This window comes from Saccopteryx bilineata, chromosome 4 (genome assembly GCF_036850765.1).
Source record: "Saccopteryx bilineata isolate mSacBil1 chromosome 4, mSacBil1_pri_phased_curated, whole genome shotgun sequence".
Classification (NCBI taxonomy): Eukaryota; Metazoa; Chordata; class Mammalia; order Chiroptera; family Emballonuridae; genus Saccopteryx; species Saccopteryx bilineata.
This window is the reverse complement of record NC_089493.1, coordinates 175,810,296-175,827,948: the sequence shown is the minus strand read 5'-3', so window position 1 is coordinate 175,827,948 and position 17,653 is coordinate 175,810,296. Positions and strand designations below refer to the sequence as shown.

General features: G+C 50.0%; 1 protein-coding gene across 2 annotated transcripts in view; it reads left to right on the top strand.

Annotated features, from left to right (window-relative positions):
• Positions 1–17,653, top strand: part of ANXA6 (annexin A6) — a 56,243-nt gene that overhangs the window by 36,731 nt on the left and 1,859 nt on the right. The window contains exons 18-25 of one of the 2 annotated variants that reach the window (XM_066273043.1): positions 581–671; positions 2,624–2,703; positions 3,278–3,331; positions 9,338–9,355; positions 10,080–10,176; positions 11,365–11,460; positions 14,310–14,368; positions 17,211–17,333. In XM_066273043.1, coding sequence (XP_066129140.1) covers positions 581–671; positions 2,624–2,703; positions 3,278–3,331; positions 9,338–9,355; positions 10,080–10,176; positions 11,365–11,460; positions 14,310–14,368; positions 17,211–17,333 — 618 coding nt within the window. The remainder of the gene's footprint in view (positions 1–580; positions 672–2,623; positions 2,704–3,277; positions 3,332–9,337; positions 9,356–10,079; positions 10,177–11,364; positions 11,461–14,309; positions 14,369–17,210; positions 17,334–17,653) is intronic. The other variant, XM_066273044.1, reaches the window with a different exon arrangement.

Here is a 17,653-nt window from a genome sequence, read left to right as displayed (position 1 = left end):
GCCTCAGGTGCTAGAATGGCTCTGGTTGCAACAGAGCGACGCCCCAGATGGGCAGAGCATCGCCCTCTGGTGGGCATGCCGGGTGGATCCTGGTCGGGCGCATGCAGAAATCTGTCTGATTGCTTCCCCGTTTCCAACTTCAGAAAAATACAAAAAAAAAAAAAAAGAAAAGAAAATATACACAGGCAAAAGAGAAGAAAATAGAAACCATCTGTGACCCCTCACCTACCCAGAGACCACAGTCGCTAATACTGTGACGCATGTCCTCTGTCCTTTTTATGTACTTATATATAAATATTTATATTCCAATATGTACGTGTATATGTATTTGTATACACATACCCATGTACCATGTGTTCATTTTCAGTTTTGGTCTGAAGCAGTTTTTGTGGGAGGTTCTGGAAATCTTGACAGGCTGGCATGTTGGGCCCTGACTGGCCAAGGTCTGTGGCCTGGGGCCGCGTCTGGGCATGAGGAGCAAATCCAGGAGGGCTTGGTGACTGAGGGTTCACCTCCTGGGTGGTCTCTGGGAGCCTGCGGGCTAGGGCTGTGGTCCAGGCGCCCTTTGCCTTCACTCTAGGGAGCCGGCACGGATGAAAAGGCTCTCATCGAAATCCTAGCCACTCGGACCAACGCTGAAATCCGGGCCATCAACGAGGCCTACAAGGAAGGTGAGTCGGGAAGGCCTGGGCCCAGCACTGGGAGGCAGGTGGGCAAACAGCTCGGTCCCCCAGCTGCCCTCCTCGCCCCCCCGGCTGCCCTCCTCGCCCCCAGCTCTGCCCGTCTGCCTTCTCCCAGGCTACCCTACCAGGCTTTGAAAAGTGCCGTGCATGATCTCAGCCCTGTGTCTGGGGAAGAGGTGCTCCAGAGAGAGTCCCAGCCAGACCAAGGCCTGGGGATAGAAGAGCGTTTGTCCGGGAGCGAGGGGAGAGAGCGCCCAGGCCTCTGGAGTCCTCTCCGTGGGGGGCTCCATGGCTGGGAGCCTGTATAGCCCCTCAGGGCCCCGTGTTCAGAAGGCCCATGCTCGGTTGCATGTCATCTCATCGCCATTTGAAATTCTTATTAATTTTTTTCACCAGTGGCCCCATATTATTCCGAAGAACCTTGAATACCAGTTGAAAGTGTTTAAACTCTTTCTCTTGTAAGCAGCTTTGAGATGGTAGACTTTGTGAGCAGGGGAGTGACATGGTGAGAGCTGCTTGTGTGTCCAGCAGCTGTCCGGCAGGAGGGAAGGTAGAAGAGGGAATGAAGACAGGGAGGCCGTTGCATGGAGAAGTGAGGCCTCACCCAGGACAGGGGCAGAGGGAGGTGAAGGACCGATGGACACATCGGTGTCAGAGAAGTGAGACCTCACCCAGGACAGGGGCAGAGGGAGGTGAAGGACCGATGGACACATCGGTGTCAGAGAAGTGAGACCTCACCCAGGACAGGGGCAGAGGGAGGTGAAGGACCGATGGACACATCGGTGTCAGAGAAGTGAGACCTCACCCAGGACAGGGGCAGAGGGAGGTGAAGGACCGATGGACACATCGGTGTCAGAGAAGTGAGACCTCACCCAGGACAGGGGCAGAGGGGGGTGAAGGACCGATGGACACATCGGTGTCAGAGAAGTGAGACCTCACCCAGGACAGGGGCAGAGGGGGGTGAAGGACCGATGGACACATCGGTGTCAGAGAAGTGAGACCTCACCCAGGACAGGGGCAGAGGAGGGTGAAGGACCGATGGACACATCGGTGTCAGAGAAGTGAGACCTCACCCAGGACAGGGGCAGAGGGAGGTGAAGGACCGATGGACACATCGGTGTCAGAGAAGTGAGACCTCACCCAGGACAGGGGCAGAGGGAGGTGAAGGACCGATGGACACATCGGTGTCAGAGAAGTGAGACTTCACCCAGGACAGGGGCAGAGGGAGGTGAAGGACCGATGGAGACATCGGTGTCAGAGAAGTGAGACCTCACCCAGGACAGGGGCAGAGGGAGGTGAAGGACCGATGGAGACATCGGTGTCAGAGAAGTGAGACCTCACCCAGGACAGGAGCAGAGGGAGGTGAAGGACCGATGGACACATCGGTGTCAGAGAAGTGAGACCTCACCCAGGACAGGGGCAGAGGGAGGGGAAGGACCGATGGACACATCGGTGTCAGAGAAGTGAGACCTCACCCAGGACAGGGGCAGAGGGGGGTGAAGGACCGATGGAGACATCGGTGTCAGAGAAGTGAGACCTCACCCAGGACAGGGGCAGAGGGGGGTGAAGGACCGATGGACACATCGGTGTCAGAGAAGTGAGACCTCACCCAGGACAGGGGCAGAGGGGGGTGAAGGACCGATGGACACATCGGTGTCAGGCAGGAGGGAAGGTGGAAGAGGGAATGAAGACAGGGAGGCTGTTGCATGGGAGAAGTGAGACTTCACCCAGGACAGGAGCAGAGGGAGGTGAAGGACCGATGGACATATCGATGTCAGAGAAGTGAGGCAGCAGATGGCTGAATGTCCCCAAGAACCAACCACAAACTCCCGCATCCCCACCTACCCCCACCCACACTGCTGCGGCTCGTGTCTGAGCCCCTGGGTCCCCCGCCCATCCTCCTGGCCAGCAGCTGCCCACACCCCTTTTCTCCGTCTCAGACTATCACAAGTCCCTGGAGGATGCTCTAAGCTCAGACACATCCGGCCACTTCAAAAGGATCCTCATCTCTCTGGCTACGGTGGGTGAATTCGTAGCCCCAGGCCTGCTGGGTCCTCTGGGGCCATGGGAGGAGGACAGGATTGCTGTCCGGGTGCAGGGGACAGGAGCCCAATCCTGATCAAGACAAGGTGTCCTCCCTACTTACCAACTCAGTCCCATCACTGAGACAACTGCCTCATGCAGTGCCTTCTCCATTGTTCGCTTTTCAAAGCTGGTTTGGTGCGGCCTCTGGGTGGTCTCTCCTGATGGCCCTAAGCCTGGCTTTTTGGGCACCCAGCTCCCAGGGCAAAGCCATGTGAGTGACCTTTCACTGTGTTGTTACCTGAGAGCTGCCATCACCATCTCTTGAATTCTCACAGCCTAGGTGCCAGGCCCTGATGCAAGCTCACTGTGTCTGAGTCAGGCCTTGGGCCAAGTGCCTTCCCAGTGTTCACATTTAATGCTCACAAAGCATGAAGGCAGGATTCCCGTCCCCATGTTCTAGCTGGGAAAGGGTTCAGGGCGGCAGAGGAGGGGAGCAAGGTCTTGTGGCTGCTGAGGGACAAAGAGGGTGGATATTTGGGGACTGATTTTTCTCGCTGGTCTTGCTGCAGGGGAACCGTGAGGAGGGAGGAGAAGATCGGGACAAGGCCCGGGAAGATGCCCAGGTGAGATGCCCGGTATCCCCAGCTGACATCAGTCCATGCCAGGCCCTGGCTTTCTGGGAATGGGGAAGGCTTCTGGCAGAGGCATGGCTGGTTGGATGGGCAGACACCTAGACTCTGGGCCCCTTGCACCTCTCCACCCTTAGAAATGAGACTTTGAAGGTTCTCAGAGCTTTCAGAGTGATGTTCACGAGTGTGGTGCTGGTCTTACTGGTATTCCTGTGTGAAGAGTTAGATTTAGTGCCCCAGACCTTCAGAGCAAACTCACGAGTTTGAACCATCCAGGTCAAACTCCTCATGTTACAGTAAAAAAAAACAACAGAGGCCCAGAGAGGGTGGATGACTCCTGAAAGTCACACAGCAAATCAGTAGCCCAGGTGAAATTAACTCACAGGGAGCAAGTCTGGGAGTTTGCTGGGAAATGGCACCAAGGTTGAAGGTTATATCCTGGGAGAACCTAGGAAGAGAGTTTATCAGGGGATAAACTGGGATCTTCGTTTTGCTCACTGATGTGTCCGAAGTGGCACATGATCAGAACTCAATATATATTTGTTGATGAATGAATAAGGGGCAGGAGGCTCTCTAGGGTCTCTTGGCTTCTCTGCTTCTGCTTTGCTCTTGAGGCTGGGGAGCATGAGGTCTGGAGATGGCTCCTCACGGAGGCTGGTCGACCCCAAATTCTTTGTCCCTAAGTGTCCTCTTGTCTCGGCAGTCCCTGCTGAAGCCACTTGCACTGTCCCGACTTATTTACACCTTGCGCCCAGCACCTTCTGGCTGGGCCCAGGTCCAGGTCTCCGTCTCTACTACCAGACCCATTCTCTGCCCCCCAAAACTTTAGGTCCGGGGGTTGGGCCTAAATACCACAGTCTGGATCCAGCCCCCTTTTATCGTTAGTGTGTTGAAAGGACCTCTAATGGATTAAGAGCCAGGGCACCAGCCTTGCTCCTTGTTCCATCAGCAGAGGTGGAGTGTTAACAGCAGCATCAGAGCTGGAAGCATCCTCAGCTGCAACCTGACAATTATAAAACTATTAGAGTGCTTACTGAGCTTGATGCTAAGACTTAACTTTTTTTTTTTTTACTGGAGGAAAAGGAAGCTCTTTACATATCCAAGAGTACAATTTCTAAGTACCCATAGTATAGTTTGATCTCAGGCCCGCCTGACTACAAAATTTACACTTAATACCATCTAATACCTTCTAGGACCAATATAGTTATTTCCCTGTAGCTTCCAGACCAGTTGTCCAGTTGTCTGGCCCCTGGTTTGGAGCTCAGCTGTCAGGAGGTGCAGGGTGTCCTAGCTGCATTATGGGTATGTTTGGGGAGGCTAGCCTGAGAACCTGTCCGAGGCTAAGTCTTATTCACTCACTCAACAGAGTGGCCCCGTTGTGCTGTTGAGGGTCTTTGAACCTGGCTTACTCCATAGAGCTCACCCTAAATCCATTGTCTACCCCAATGCTGCTACCTGGCGCCTGCCTGGTCTACCTCTGAGGCTGTGCTTCAGTTGCTACCAGCAGGGGGCAGTGGTGAGCCTCACTGGCAACCTCTGCAGAAGAGGTGTGAGAGAGAACCTGGGTGGAAACCACCAAAGGAGCCAGAGCCCTGCCCAACTCAGCTGCCTTTTCAGAGTCACAGACGCTGGACCCTGATCTTAGTGTGGGCTCGTCTTCTTATAATTAGAACAGCAATATGTATTCTTTTGCAGAAACTTTAGAAAATAGAGGCAAGCAACAACAACAAAAATCCAGAACTTATTAGTAATAACCATTGTTAACATTTTGGAATATATTATCCTAGTAGTCATATTTGTGTGCATTCCTGATCAGTAATATTTAAAAATTAATATTCTGTTAAAACCGCTGCATATTATTTTTAAAAACCAACATCATTTAATGGCTCTATACTATTCCGTTTAAGAATGTACCAAGTAGCCCTGGCCGGTTGGCTCAGCGGTAGAGCGTCGGCCTAGCGTGCGGAGGACCCGGGTTCGATTCCCGGCCAGGGCACACAGGAGAAGCGCCCATTTGCTTCTCCACCCCTCCGCCGCGCTTTCCTCTCTGTCTCTCTCTTCCCCTCCCGCAGCCAAGGCTCCATTGGAGCAGAGATGGCCCGGGCGCTGGGGATGGCTCTGTGGCCTCTGCCTCAGGCGCTAGAGTGGCTCTGGTTGCAATATGGCGACGCCCAGGATGGGCAGAGCATCGCCCCCTGGTGGGCAGAGCGTCGCCCCTGGTGGGCGTGCCGGGTGGATCCCGGTCGGGCGCATGCAGGAGTCTGTCTGACTGTCTCTCCCCGTTTCCAGCTTCAGAAAAGAAAAAAAAAAAAAAAAAAATAATGTACCAAGTTTTATTTAACCAGCCGTCTTCCTAGTAACTAATTTTTTTTACCACATACGTGATTTTTTCCCCTTATAATCGATTTCTAGAGGTGAAATGGGAATACTGGCAGAAACGGTATCCAAAAATTGAAGGCATTTGACATTCAGAGCCAAGTCCCCCCCAAACATTCTGGCTAATGCACATCAGTACTTGGCAGCATTTCCTTGTTTCGCACGACCTCCTGTCCACACTCACCCTGACATCTAGAACATTCTCAGCTTGTGGAAGTCCTGGTCTGTTATGAACAAGGTGACATATGTTCCGTGTTCACCTCTTGCCCCACAGTGATTGCTAATCACTTCCCTTTCCCTCTCAGTGGTCCGGTTTGAGCAATAAGTAACGGAGATAATCTAGTTACAGACCCAGAGTGAGATGAAGAATTGTGGCCAGTTTTAGATATTAAAAATTATTATTTTTTAACATAACAGTTTTATCGAAACAATTCATAGGCCGTACATTGACCCGTTTAAAATGTACACTTCAGTGGTTTTTCGTGTCTTCAAAGCCTTGCGCAACCGTCACCACAATCAACTCTAGAACATTTCATCATCCCAAGGAGAAACCCTGTACATATTACAGTTACTCCTCATTTCCTCCCCACCCCCACCCAGCCCGACGCAAACGCTCTTCTACTTTCTGTCTCTAGCTTTGCCGATGCCGGGCATTTCATATCAATGCAATCATGTTATATATGGCCTTTGGTGACTGGTTTCTTTCACTTAGTATAATATTTTCAAAGTTCATCCATATTATACTGTATGTGTTACTTCATTCCTTTTCACTGTCACATAATATTTCACTGTGTGACTAGATCACTTTGAAAACCCTTTCATCAGCTAACAGGCATTTGGGTGTTTCCAGTGTGGGGCTTTTACAGATAATATTGCTCGCTATAAACATTTGCACATAAGTTTTTGTGCGTGTGCTTTTGTTTCTTGGGGTACATATCTAGGAGTGGATGACTGTAACTTGTGGAGGAACAGCCCAGATTAATTTTTGCATGAAGTATCAGGGCCAATAAGGAGAAGCTTTTGTGTTGACTATCTGGAAAATTATTAGTAACCTGCTGCATTTTCCATATGACAAATATTATTGTCTGAAAGATGCTTTAAAAAAAACATACGCTTTGGGTTCTCTGACCAAGTAAATGAAGAATGGCACCTTAAATCTTTAAAAAGTTTTTAAATATCTCCCTCATTTAAAAAAAATTCTAGGCATTTTAGCATAACATGTTTTTAAAATTGTGGGAAAACATATGTATAGCACATAATAAAAATATATGTAACATAACATAAAATTTACCATTTTAATCTTTTTTTTTTTTTTTTTAGCAATACAAAGAGAAAGGGACAGACATACAGGAAGAGAAAGAGATGAGAAGTATCAGTTTTTTGTTGCAGTACCTTAGTTGTTCATTGCTTGCTTTCTCATACATGCCTCGACTGAGGGGCTCTAGCCAAGCCAGGGCCTCTTTGCTCTAGCCAGCGATGATGGGGTTATGTCTATGATCCCATGGTCAAGCCAGCGACCTCAGGGTTTTGAACCTGGGTCCTCGGCATCCCAGGCCGATGCTCTATCCACTGTATCACCACCTAGACAGGCTTAACCTTTTTTTTCCCCCAAAGTTAGAAGTGGGGAGACAGACATACTCCCACATGCACTAGACTGGAATCCACCCAGCATGCCCACCAGGGGGTGATTCTCTGCCCATCTGGGGCATTGCTCCATTGCTGCTGGAGCCATTCTAGCACCTGAGGCAGAGGCCATGGAGCTGTCCTCAGCGCCCGGGCCAACTTTGCCCCAATGGAACCTTGGCTGCAGAAGGGAAAGAGAGAGAGAGGAAGGAGAAGGGGAAGGATGGAGAAGCAGATGGGCGCTTCTCCTGTGTGCCCTGACCAGGAATCAAACCCAGGTCTTCCACACGCTGGGCCGATGCTTTACCACTGAGTCAACTGGCCAGGGCCAGGCTTAACCATTTTTAAGTGTATAGTTCAGTGACATTAAGTACATTCACATTGTCATGCAGTCGTCATCACCATCTATTCACTGAACCCTTTTCATCTTATAAAACTGAACCTCTCTGCCCATTAAATAATAACTGCCCATTTCCCTCTCCCCTGCCCCTGGCAGCCACCACTGTACTTCCTGTTTCTGTGAAGTCAGCCATTCTACATTCCTCATATAATCGTCATTATTTAATATTTGTCCTTTTGTAACTGGCTTGTGTCACTTAGCATGATGTCCTCAAGGTTCACCTAGGTTGTTTTAAACATAGAAAAGTATAAGTAAAAAACAGAAGCATCCTATAATCCTAGTATCCCTGATAACTTCAATTTGACAGTAAAATAAAAACGTTTGCATGTTGAGAAAATATGAATGTAACATTTCAGGAAAAATAAAATGCAGAAGCCTTCCCCCCACAATCCTCCTCAAAGTAACCACTGTCAACAGTATCTGATGGTCCCTCTAGCATGACTTCCCAGGAGGTTGTAGGAGCTTCCTGTCTAGATGAAAGGAAGACTGTTATACACAGTTATACACTGTTATGCTGTACTCTACATTTTGCTTAATTTAAATGGAAACCCTTTCCTTATCAGACCACTCTGCTCTTTTTAATAGTTACATGAGTTTCATTTTTAGCATTGGATGAACCATACATACTTAGCTTGTTTAACAAGTTATCTACTAATGGTTTCCAGTTGTTCTCTATTACAAAGACTGCTGCCTGAACACCCTTGCCTTACATCTTGGGAGACTTTGCCAGTCCATCTGGAAGGCCAATCTCTAGCTACACAATTGCTTTATCAAATGGCATGTGCATTCTAAATGTTGATAGGCATTGCCAACTTATAAAATGAAGTTTTCTCAAGCATAAAGCTATTGGGAAGTTTGTGAAGAGTGTGGTTCTGGTCTATCCAGTAGATTAAAAGTGATCCGCAGAGATTTGGGGACAAAGGCAAAACTCAGTCTGGGGTACATAGGGCTGGCTGTATCTCATTCCCAGGCACTCCAAGTCACAGTGTACACCTAACAAAATCGTGTCCTAACAACAGAGCTTTGTGCTCAGCATAAGGCAGCAGCGAAACCTGACCCTTGTAAAAGGAACAGCTGGCATTTTCCCACCTGATTGGCTCTGTGCCCCCTTGTAAGTCCCTCCCCTCCAGGCCTCAGCTCTCCTGTCTGTCCTGTCACTTGAGGGAGTTAAGTGACAAGTCTCCTGAGGACTCTCCAACTCTGAATGTGGTGATGGGTGTAGGGAACTGGGCGCTTCTCACATTCTGACTTCTGAGTGGCTTTGGAGGCGAACACACTAGGTCTGGAACACACCCGGTTGACCAGGGTGATGACAGGCAAGTGCCTGTCCGGTCTCCTCCCCTCACCCCGTGGGTGTATGTTTTTATAGTAAGTTCCCAGGCCTAGCCCCATTCTGGGCTCAAGTCCAAAGATCAGGGAAAGGTGTGTTGTCACCTCCCTGCTCCCTGTGTGGTCCCGAGTCCCCTTGGGGCCTCTCGGGACCTTTGCCACTCTGAGCCAGACCCCGCCCCCTGACCCCAGGGCCCCCAGAGCCACCGTCTCGGGCCTCCTCTGACTTTTGCCTCCCCCTCTCTCTCCCCCTCTCTCCCCCCTGCTCTCAGGTGGCCGCTGAGATCTTGGTGAGTGTCATGGTCATCCCGAGGCTTCGAGCCCTCTCTGAGTGACGTCTGGTTCTGGCTGTGTCTCTGGGCGGGGCTGAGTGGGGCAGAGTGAGGCAGGGACTTAGGGGTTCACCCCACAGCTTCTCTCTCTCCTCTGAGAACCCCGCTGAGTAAAATCGGGCCAGGCAAACGTTTCCAAGCTTCAGCCACTTGGTTCCCTCATGATGTGTGCTATGTACCATGAGCTGCGATGTGAATACTTTTCTTTAAATGGACTCTTTCCTTTTAAAAAACTGAAATTCTAGTTATTTTAAAGGGAAATTTACCATCAATGTCGCTAGAACTTGTAGCTGGCTAGATCATTGTGGACACGTGTGTGGTGTGTTAAAATCTGTGTGACGTTTCTGACACGGGGAAATGACAAGGTCATTTTTCCTTGCCCACGTGCACAGACATGCGTCCCGGTATCCCCATGCCTGGTGCCTGTTGGCCCCTCCCCTGGGTCGCAGTCCCCTGGTGGCCCTGAGGCTCAGCCCCTCTGTGTCAGTCCCCAGGGATCCTAGGAACTGGAGGGGGTTGAGGAGGCTGAGGAAGGAAAAGGGAGCCTTTGTTAGTGTCCTCGGGTGGCTGGGATAGCCCAACTTCTCACGGCCCTCAGCCTAGGCAGAGGCGGGGACGTGAATAATAACCAGGCTGCCTGTGTCTTCCCTCCCAAATCTGTGCCCCTACCTGGGCTCTGCAGGAAATAGCAGACACGTCCAGCAGTGGAGACAAAACGTCCCTGGAGACGCGTTTCATGATGATCCTGTGTACACGGAGCTATCCGCACCTCCGGAGAGGTGAGGTCTCACTCCCGCCCCGTCCGCTTCCGCAGGGAGACCCTCACGTCTGTGGAGAATCTGTCGGCTGTATGTGGCAGGAGGGGCCAGTTGCCCACTGACCCACCCCTTACCCCAGCGATGGAGTGGAGGGGCTGGTGGGAACTTGGGAGCCCCGGTGTCTAGTCCTGCTGTCATTGTGCCTTCACCTCCTTGGGGAAGCAGGCGGGGTGCCTGGGATAAGGGAAAGCAGGTGGCTTTTGCCTCCAAGGCCAGCCAACCCGAGGGAGTGGCAGTGGCTGCCTGCAGTTCTGTGCTGAGAAGGATTCAGAGGTTCTTTGTCAAGATCCGTTGGCGATGTCTGCTAGGAGCAAGGCACTGAGGGATGGTGGTGCCACAGGACCACATAGTCATCTTTGAGCCAGGCTGCCACATGCATTGGGCATGCCAGTATGTGGTGGCCCTGACCTTAAGTGATCACAAAGTGTCCTTTCCACTAAGACCTTTACACTTTAGCATGCATTTGCCTGGCACTTCTTAGTAAAATACTTAAAGAGCTTTAGCATATAGGCTAAAAGAACAAACCCAGGGTCTGGCCTGTCTTGATTCGAACCTCCTACTTACCAGCCCTGGAGTCTTGGGCAAGTTAATGCATATCCGTATTAATTCCCTTAGCTATAAACTGGAATTTTAGTTCTACCACATGTGACAGTTGTGAGGATATAAAAATATAATTCACAAAAAGCACTTAGCTAGCACAATGCCTGGCTCATAGTAACTCCCTCAGTGTTCGCATTATGATTACTTAGAATAATCTCTATCCATCCCAATTTGACCCAGCAGGAAGGGGAGGCCCGGAAATGGGGAGGCAGTCCTCCAAGGTCATTCAGTAGTACCCGGCCACAACTGGGACCCACGCTCATCTACTGCCTCGCCTGAATTCCTAGAACTTGTCCAAGGCTCTGAGGCATGTCTGACTTGACATAGACTTGACTCTGAGCCCAAGGCAGCCTGAGGTCAGAACTTGGTCGTGGGCCTCCCACGATTGTACCCAGAACACTTAGACCTGGGCACAGCCATAGCTGCTGCCCCTTTGCACTTTCCCAGACACAGCCTGTGGGTGGAGCTGGGTGGGTGGGGAAGGGGTGATCAGCCCCCTCCCTCCGAACTGAAGCTCACCCACACCTCTGGGGCTTCTCTGGGGGCCAGTCTTCCAGGAATTCATCAAGATGACCAACTATGACGTGGAGCACGTCATCAAGAAGGAGATGTCTGGGGATGTCAAGGACGCGTTTGTGGCCATTGGTAACTGGCGGGGACCAAGGGGAGGGGCTAGAGGGCAAGGGCAAGGACCTGGGGCCTTGGGAACATGGCCAGATTCCCTGAGCAAATGGCTGTGGCAGCTTCCTGAGCTACTAGCACTGGAAAATCAACAGCACCACTTCCTGGCTCCAGGAGTCCTGCCAACGTGTGATTGGTGGGGTAACGTGAGGACGTATTCCAGGCTGTGGGGCAGGAGGAGGAAACAGCTGTCCCTGGGGAAGATACCAGGGGGCTGTAGCAGGGCTGGGTAGGGGGTGCAGTGCCCGCAGGACTAGGATGTGTACACACACACACATTCTCTCTCTCTCTCTCATGCTCATACTACACACACACCTCTTCCTCCTCTCAGCACCTGGATCTCTTTGGTTACTCTCTTATTGCATGTTTTGAGTGGGGTTTTTTTTTTATTTTAATTTTTCAATTATAGTTTACTTTCAATATCATTATGTATTGGTTTTAGGTGTACAGCTTAGTGATTAGACAATAGTAAACTTTACAAAGTGTTCCCCGTGATATTTCTAGTACCCACTTGACACCGTACATAGTTATTACCGCATTATTGACTATATTCCCTGTGCTGTAATTGACATCCCCGTGACTATCTTGTGACTGCTTCTTTGTGCTTCTTAACCCCTTCACCTGTTCTACTCAGTCCCTGATTTCTGGATCTCAATTTCTCCATGTGTAAAAATGGAAGAGTAGACACGAGCAAAGGCTGACCTTCTGTTTCTTAGCGTTCATGAAGAGTAGTATCTTATTTTATGACTATAAAATGCATTGCACTGATGTTCTTTTCTTTTTTTTTTAATTTTTTTTATCTTGCCTGGACTGGAGGCATCAGTAGAAAGTTTCACTTAGTTGCCATTAATTATAAGATCTATATTGATTTCAGAGATGTTAAAATGTTTTGGACTAGATGAAACAGAGGTATTATTGTTATTATTGTTGTTACTTAGCGTCCAGGAGGCCTTGAGCACCTGGGCAAGACCTAGGGAGCAGTATAGCAGAGTGGATCTAGGTTGAATCCCTGCTTGGCCATTTATGAGCTGTATGTTTTTGGGTAAGTCACAAAAACCCTTTGCCTCAGTTTTCCCCTCTGTAAAATGGAGAGAATAATAGTCCCCAGCCCATGAGGTGGTGTACGTAAAATTGAAATGAGTCAGTTATAAGTGGCCGAGAACACTGCCTCCTGGCTCACGGAATGCCCTGGATAAATGTTAGCTTTTACTACTTCCTGCTAAGCCCTGTGTGAAGTTAGTTGCACGTAGCTTTTGTTGAATCCTCCCGAGGTGCGTTTATCAGCTTATTTTACAAAGTGGGACCCTTAGGTTCAGAGGGGTTACATTTCAGTGGTGGAGGCAGGACTCAAACCAGAGTCTGCTCGAGCCAAAGCTCATGCTCATGGTCACCAGAGTGACTGGTCTTTGGACGCACTTTCAGATCCTGCCGTCCTCGTGTTTCTTCTTCCTCTTTCCTCTCTCCCTCCACCTGGAACAGTCCAGCATGCTCGTGCGCGCACACAGACACACACACACCACTCCGCATCAATACGTTTGTGGCAGGCCCCAGGGTCCACGGAGGCAGGTGAGCAGGCTTCCGGTCTCAGGGTTGGTTGCAGAGGATGAGTGTTTGCCCTCTGCTCCTGCACCAGATCGACTGAGTCCTGGGCCTGGAGTCAGGGCCAGCTTCTGGGAAGAGGCGGCACAACTGGGGACATGCATGTCAAGTACAGCCTTGCAGGGTGGGGTGGGATTTGGGGAGGTAAAGTAGTGCAGGGCGGATGGGAGAAACTCCTCCATACCAGGAGGACAGAAGCACAGAGAAATTCACAGTATGTTCGGAGAACAGGGGAGCTAAGGAGATGAGATAGCAAAGGTGGTGGGAGCTTGGGTTTGTTTGGAAGGGGGTAGGGAACTACATAAGGAGCTCAGAAGGTTGGTGCATGTTGTGACCTTTCCCGTGGTTCCTGAGCCTGTCGCAGGGGAGGGTGCATGACTGTCCCTGTGTGACTGTGTCTTTGGGGTGCACAGCTCCAGCCTCTTGCCCCCCGCCCTCCTTAGAGAAATACCTTTATCCAGAGTCATTTTGGCGCTGAGACTAGTGTCTGATTCCTCCTTCTAGAGCTGAGACACCCCTATGTGGGCTCTGGGATGTTGAAATCCATCAGCTGCTGAGGCCTAGCACCCCCCAGGCCTTGAGAAAGGGCTGTTAGCACAGCCAGATGGACATTATCTGGGATGGGGGTGTTTGGGCATCAGAGGCTTCCAACCATCCTGATTTGTGCTGACACCAGCACTGTCCTGGGCAAAGTGGGACAAGTTGGTCACCCACCGTCAGCGTTGGAGCATCAGCATACCTGGGATGGGGCGTAAGAATTTGCATTTCTACCAGGTGATGCTGAAGCCCCTACCCAGGAACTATTCTCTGCTACTCGAGATATTCCCAAAGCCGTGTCCCCAGGGTGGAGCCTAACCCCCGAGTTCTAAACAAGTTCTCCGGGGACTCTGATGCACTTAGGAGTTTGAGGCTCTGTGCTTTGGGCCGTGAGGGTTTCTTCCCTTTGGGTCCTCTACTCACCTTTGGTTAGCTCCAGGCACCTTCCAGCTCCAGCAGGAAGTGAGTTGCAGCCCAGTGACAGCCAGACCTAGGGACAAGCCGGAGTAGGTGGCATCAGGAAGCGGGGAGTGAGAGTGTCAGGCCCTGAGTATGACCCTGGGGTCGGCCATGACCTGCAGGCCCTGGTCGGGTGGAGAGGAGGTGGGAAAAGAAAGCCCCACCCAGAGTGTGGGTGCAACTCCCCTGACCTAGCCCCCTGCTCCTCTCTCCGCCAGTTCAAAGTGTCAAGAACAAGCCTCTCTTCTTTGCCGACAAGCTTTACAAGTCCATGAAGGTAAGAAAGCTTGCTCGTGTGTTCCTTACCCTTCCAACACTTCCGCCATCACCCAGGTCAGGAGACAGCTGTGTCCCCCATTGGATATTTGTCAGCATCTGCCCTGTGTCTGGCTCTGAGATGGTAGTTCTCAGCCAGGGATGGGGTGACTTTGCCGCCTGGGGAACATATGGCAATGTGCTGACACATTTTGGCCATCACAGCTTAGGGCAGTGGTTCTCAAACTTTTTGAAGTCGGGGCGCATTTAAAATACTACAAATAATTATAGGCGCACTATATACAAGTTTCTGAGAAATATAATAATTAAGTCAAATATTAAAGAAAAAATATAAAGTCCAAGCGTGCTTTTATGGTAATTAAACAAAATAAATATAACAAAATTAAATTTATTCTGACATTAAAAAACATTATTATGTTAACGTTTTTTCAGTTGTGCTTTTTAGAATTCATAAAAAACAGGGTTAAAAAATTAAAAAAACAGGCCCTGGCCGGTTGGCTCAGTGGTAGAGCGTTGGCCTGGCGTGCAGAAGTCCCGGGTTTGATTCCCGGCCAGGGCACACAGGAGAAGTGCCCATCTGCTTCTCCACCCCCCCCCTTCCTATCTGTCTCTCTCTTCCCCTCCCGCAGCCAAGGCTCCATTGGAGCAAAGATGGCCCGGGCACTGGGGATGGCTCCTTGGCCTCTGCCCCAGGCGCTAGAGTGGCTCTGGTCGCGACAGAGCATCGCCCCCTGGTGGGCAGAGCATTGCCCCCTGGTGGGCAGAGCGTCGCCCCCTGGTGGACGTGCCGGTGGATCCCGGTCGGGCGCATGCGGGAGTCTGTCTGTCTCTTCCCATTTCCAGCTTCAGAAAAATACAAAAAAAAAAAAAAATTAAAAAACAAACAAAAGTTATCTTTTTATATATATACATTCTTAGTAAGATTTAGTAAATTCAGCAGGTTCCAGCACAAATGTGTTAAGTTTTTTCATTCTTATGTTTATGAGAAACATGAGCCTGGTGTGTCCTAGCGATTTCTTCAATCTTTGGGTATATATTTGAAAGGCAAACTCTCATTTCCTCATCAATACATTGAAGAATTCCTCTTTTTACTCTTAATTGTGTTGAGTGCAGAAAACCCCCGCCATACATATCATCTTAACTTTACACCAAACAAAGGATAGAAGAAACTTGCCTCCAGTCTTTCTGGGGAACATGGGGGTAGTGTAAACAATCCAGCACCACAGCTTAACAGCCTTTTGCAACCTAATCAGGCAAGTGAGGTGGGGGGTTGGGCAGACTCAGCTTACAGCCAATTCCCCACACCACTGTCCCCCAAAAATCTAAACTCCAAAAACCCTGTTGGTTTTTTGGTCCCCAACAGGCACATATTTCTCTGGAATACCATAGGGTGCACTTGGAAATCTTCTAGGGCGCACCAGTGCACCCTGGCACACACTTTGAGAACCACTGGCTTAGGGAGTGACAGCTGCTTTGTCCCTGGTGGGTAGAGGGCAGGGATCTTGCTAACAGCCTACAACACACAGGGAAGGTCCCCTCAGCAAAGAATGAGCCAGCCTCAAAGGCCAAGGTTGAGAAACTTGCTCTGGGGACACGGGGCTGAGTGCGAGGGACACAGTCTCTGCCCTCTTAGAGCTCACATTCTGGCAGATGACAGAGTGCCTCCTATGACAGATGATTACAAAGGGTAGCAAGTGCTCTCAACTCTGGGACTGGCCCTGGCTTCCTGGAAACCAGGCCTTGCTGGCCACCCTCTCAGCCTGCAGTCCCCAACCATGATGACTATTGAGCACTCACCGTGTGCCGGCCCTTGACTCCTAAGCTGGTGATCTGGGCTCCCTGGGGACAGAGGTGGGCCCTGGCTGCCCACACATCCCCTTCCTGTCCTGCCCCTTGTGCCCTGAATGTTTTCCAAGGCTGCTGTACCAAGTGACCACAGAATTGATCCTCTTGTGGTTCTAGACCAGGGATAGTCAACCTTTTTATACCTACCACCCACTGTTGTATCTCTGTTATTAGTAAAATTTTCTAACCACCCAATGGTTCCACAGTAATGGTGATTTATAAAGTAGGGAAGTAACTTTACTTTATAAAATTTATAAAGCATAGTTATAGCAAGTTAAAGCATATAATAATAATTACTTACCAAGTACTTTATGTTGGATTTTTGCTAAGCTTGGCAAAATAAATCTTTATAAAACAACTTACTATAGTTAAGTCTGTCTTTTTATATATACTTTGGTTGCTCTGCTACCGCCTACCATGAAAGCTGGAACGCCCCCTAGTGGGCGGTAGGGACCAGGTTGACCACCACTGGGTTAGAGGCTGAAAGTACAAAGCACGGGTGTTGGCAGGATTGGTTCCTTCTGGAGGTTCCGAGGGAGGAAGTCCTCATCTCCCTCCCTAGCCTCTGGTATCTTTCAGCTTGCAGATGCCAGCCCTCTAGTCTCTGCCTTCCCTGTGTACGTATCCATGTGTCCTCTTCTTATTAGGATTCCAGTCTTTGGATATAGGGCCAACCCTCATTCAGTATGACCTCAAGTAATTACATATGCGAAGACCCTATTTTCAAATTAGGTCACATTATGAGATTCCAGTTGGACATGAGTTTTGGGGTGAGGGGACATATTCTTCAATTCATACAAGCCGTTTTTGCCTGCCTGGCCAGTCCTAGGCCCTGGGGGAGTTTGGGTCAGGACTGTTTGTGGCAGACAGAGGTAGAATGTCCCACCCTGGCTTTGGAGGGGAAAGGGAGACAGGCTGATGAATACCCACCAGTCCTTGCCTGACTCGGCCGTGTTTCTTCTCCTGACCTTTGTCCTCCTCATGCCCGGCTGCACCAGGGTGCGGGCACGGATGAGAAGACCCTCACCAGGATCATGGTCTCCCGAAGTGAGATCGACCTGCTCAACATCCGGCGGGAGTTTATTGAGAAATATGACAAGTCTCTCCACCAAGCCATTGAGGTGAGGGGCGGGGCCAGAGGCCAGTGTGGGAGGGGTGAGTGTCAGATCTGCAAACATGTGATCCAAGTCCTTTTTATTCCTGCGGACTTTTTCTAAGTGAGTTACTTCTCAGGATAGCCAGGATGTTGCTAAAGACCTGCCTTGTTATTTATACCAAAATAAATTCCAGATGGAGCAAAGGTTTATAATTAAAGATTTCCAAATAAAACAAGGGCCCTTTCTTTTTGCTTTTCAAAAATTTTCATTGAAGTATAATTTACATACTATAAAATTCACCTGTTTAAAACAGGTATAGCCTGACCAGGCGGTGGCGCAGTCGA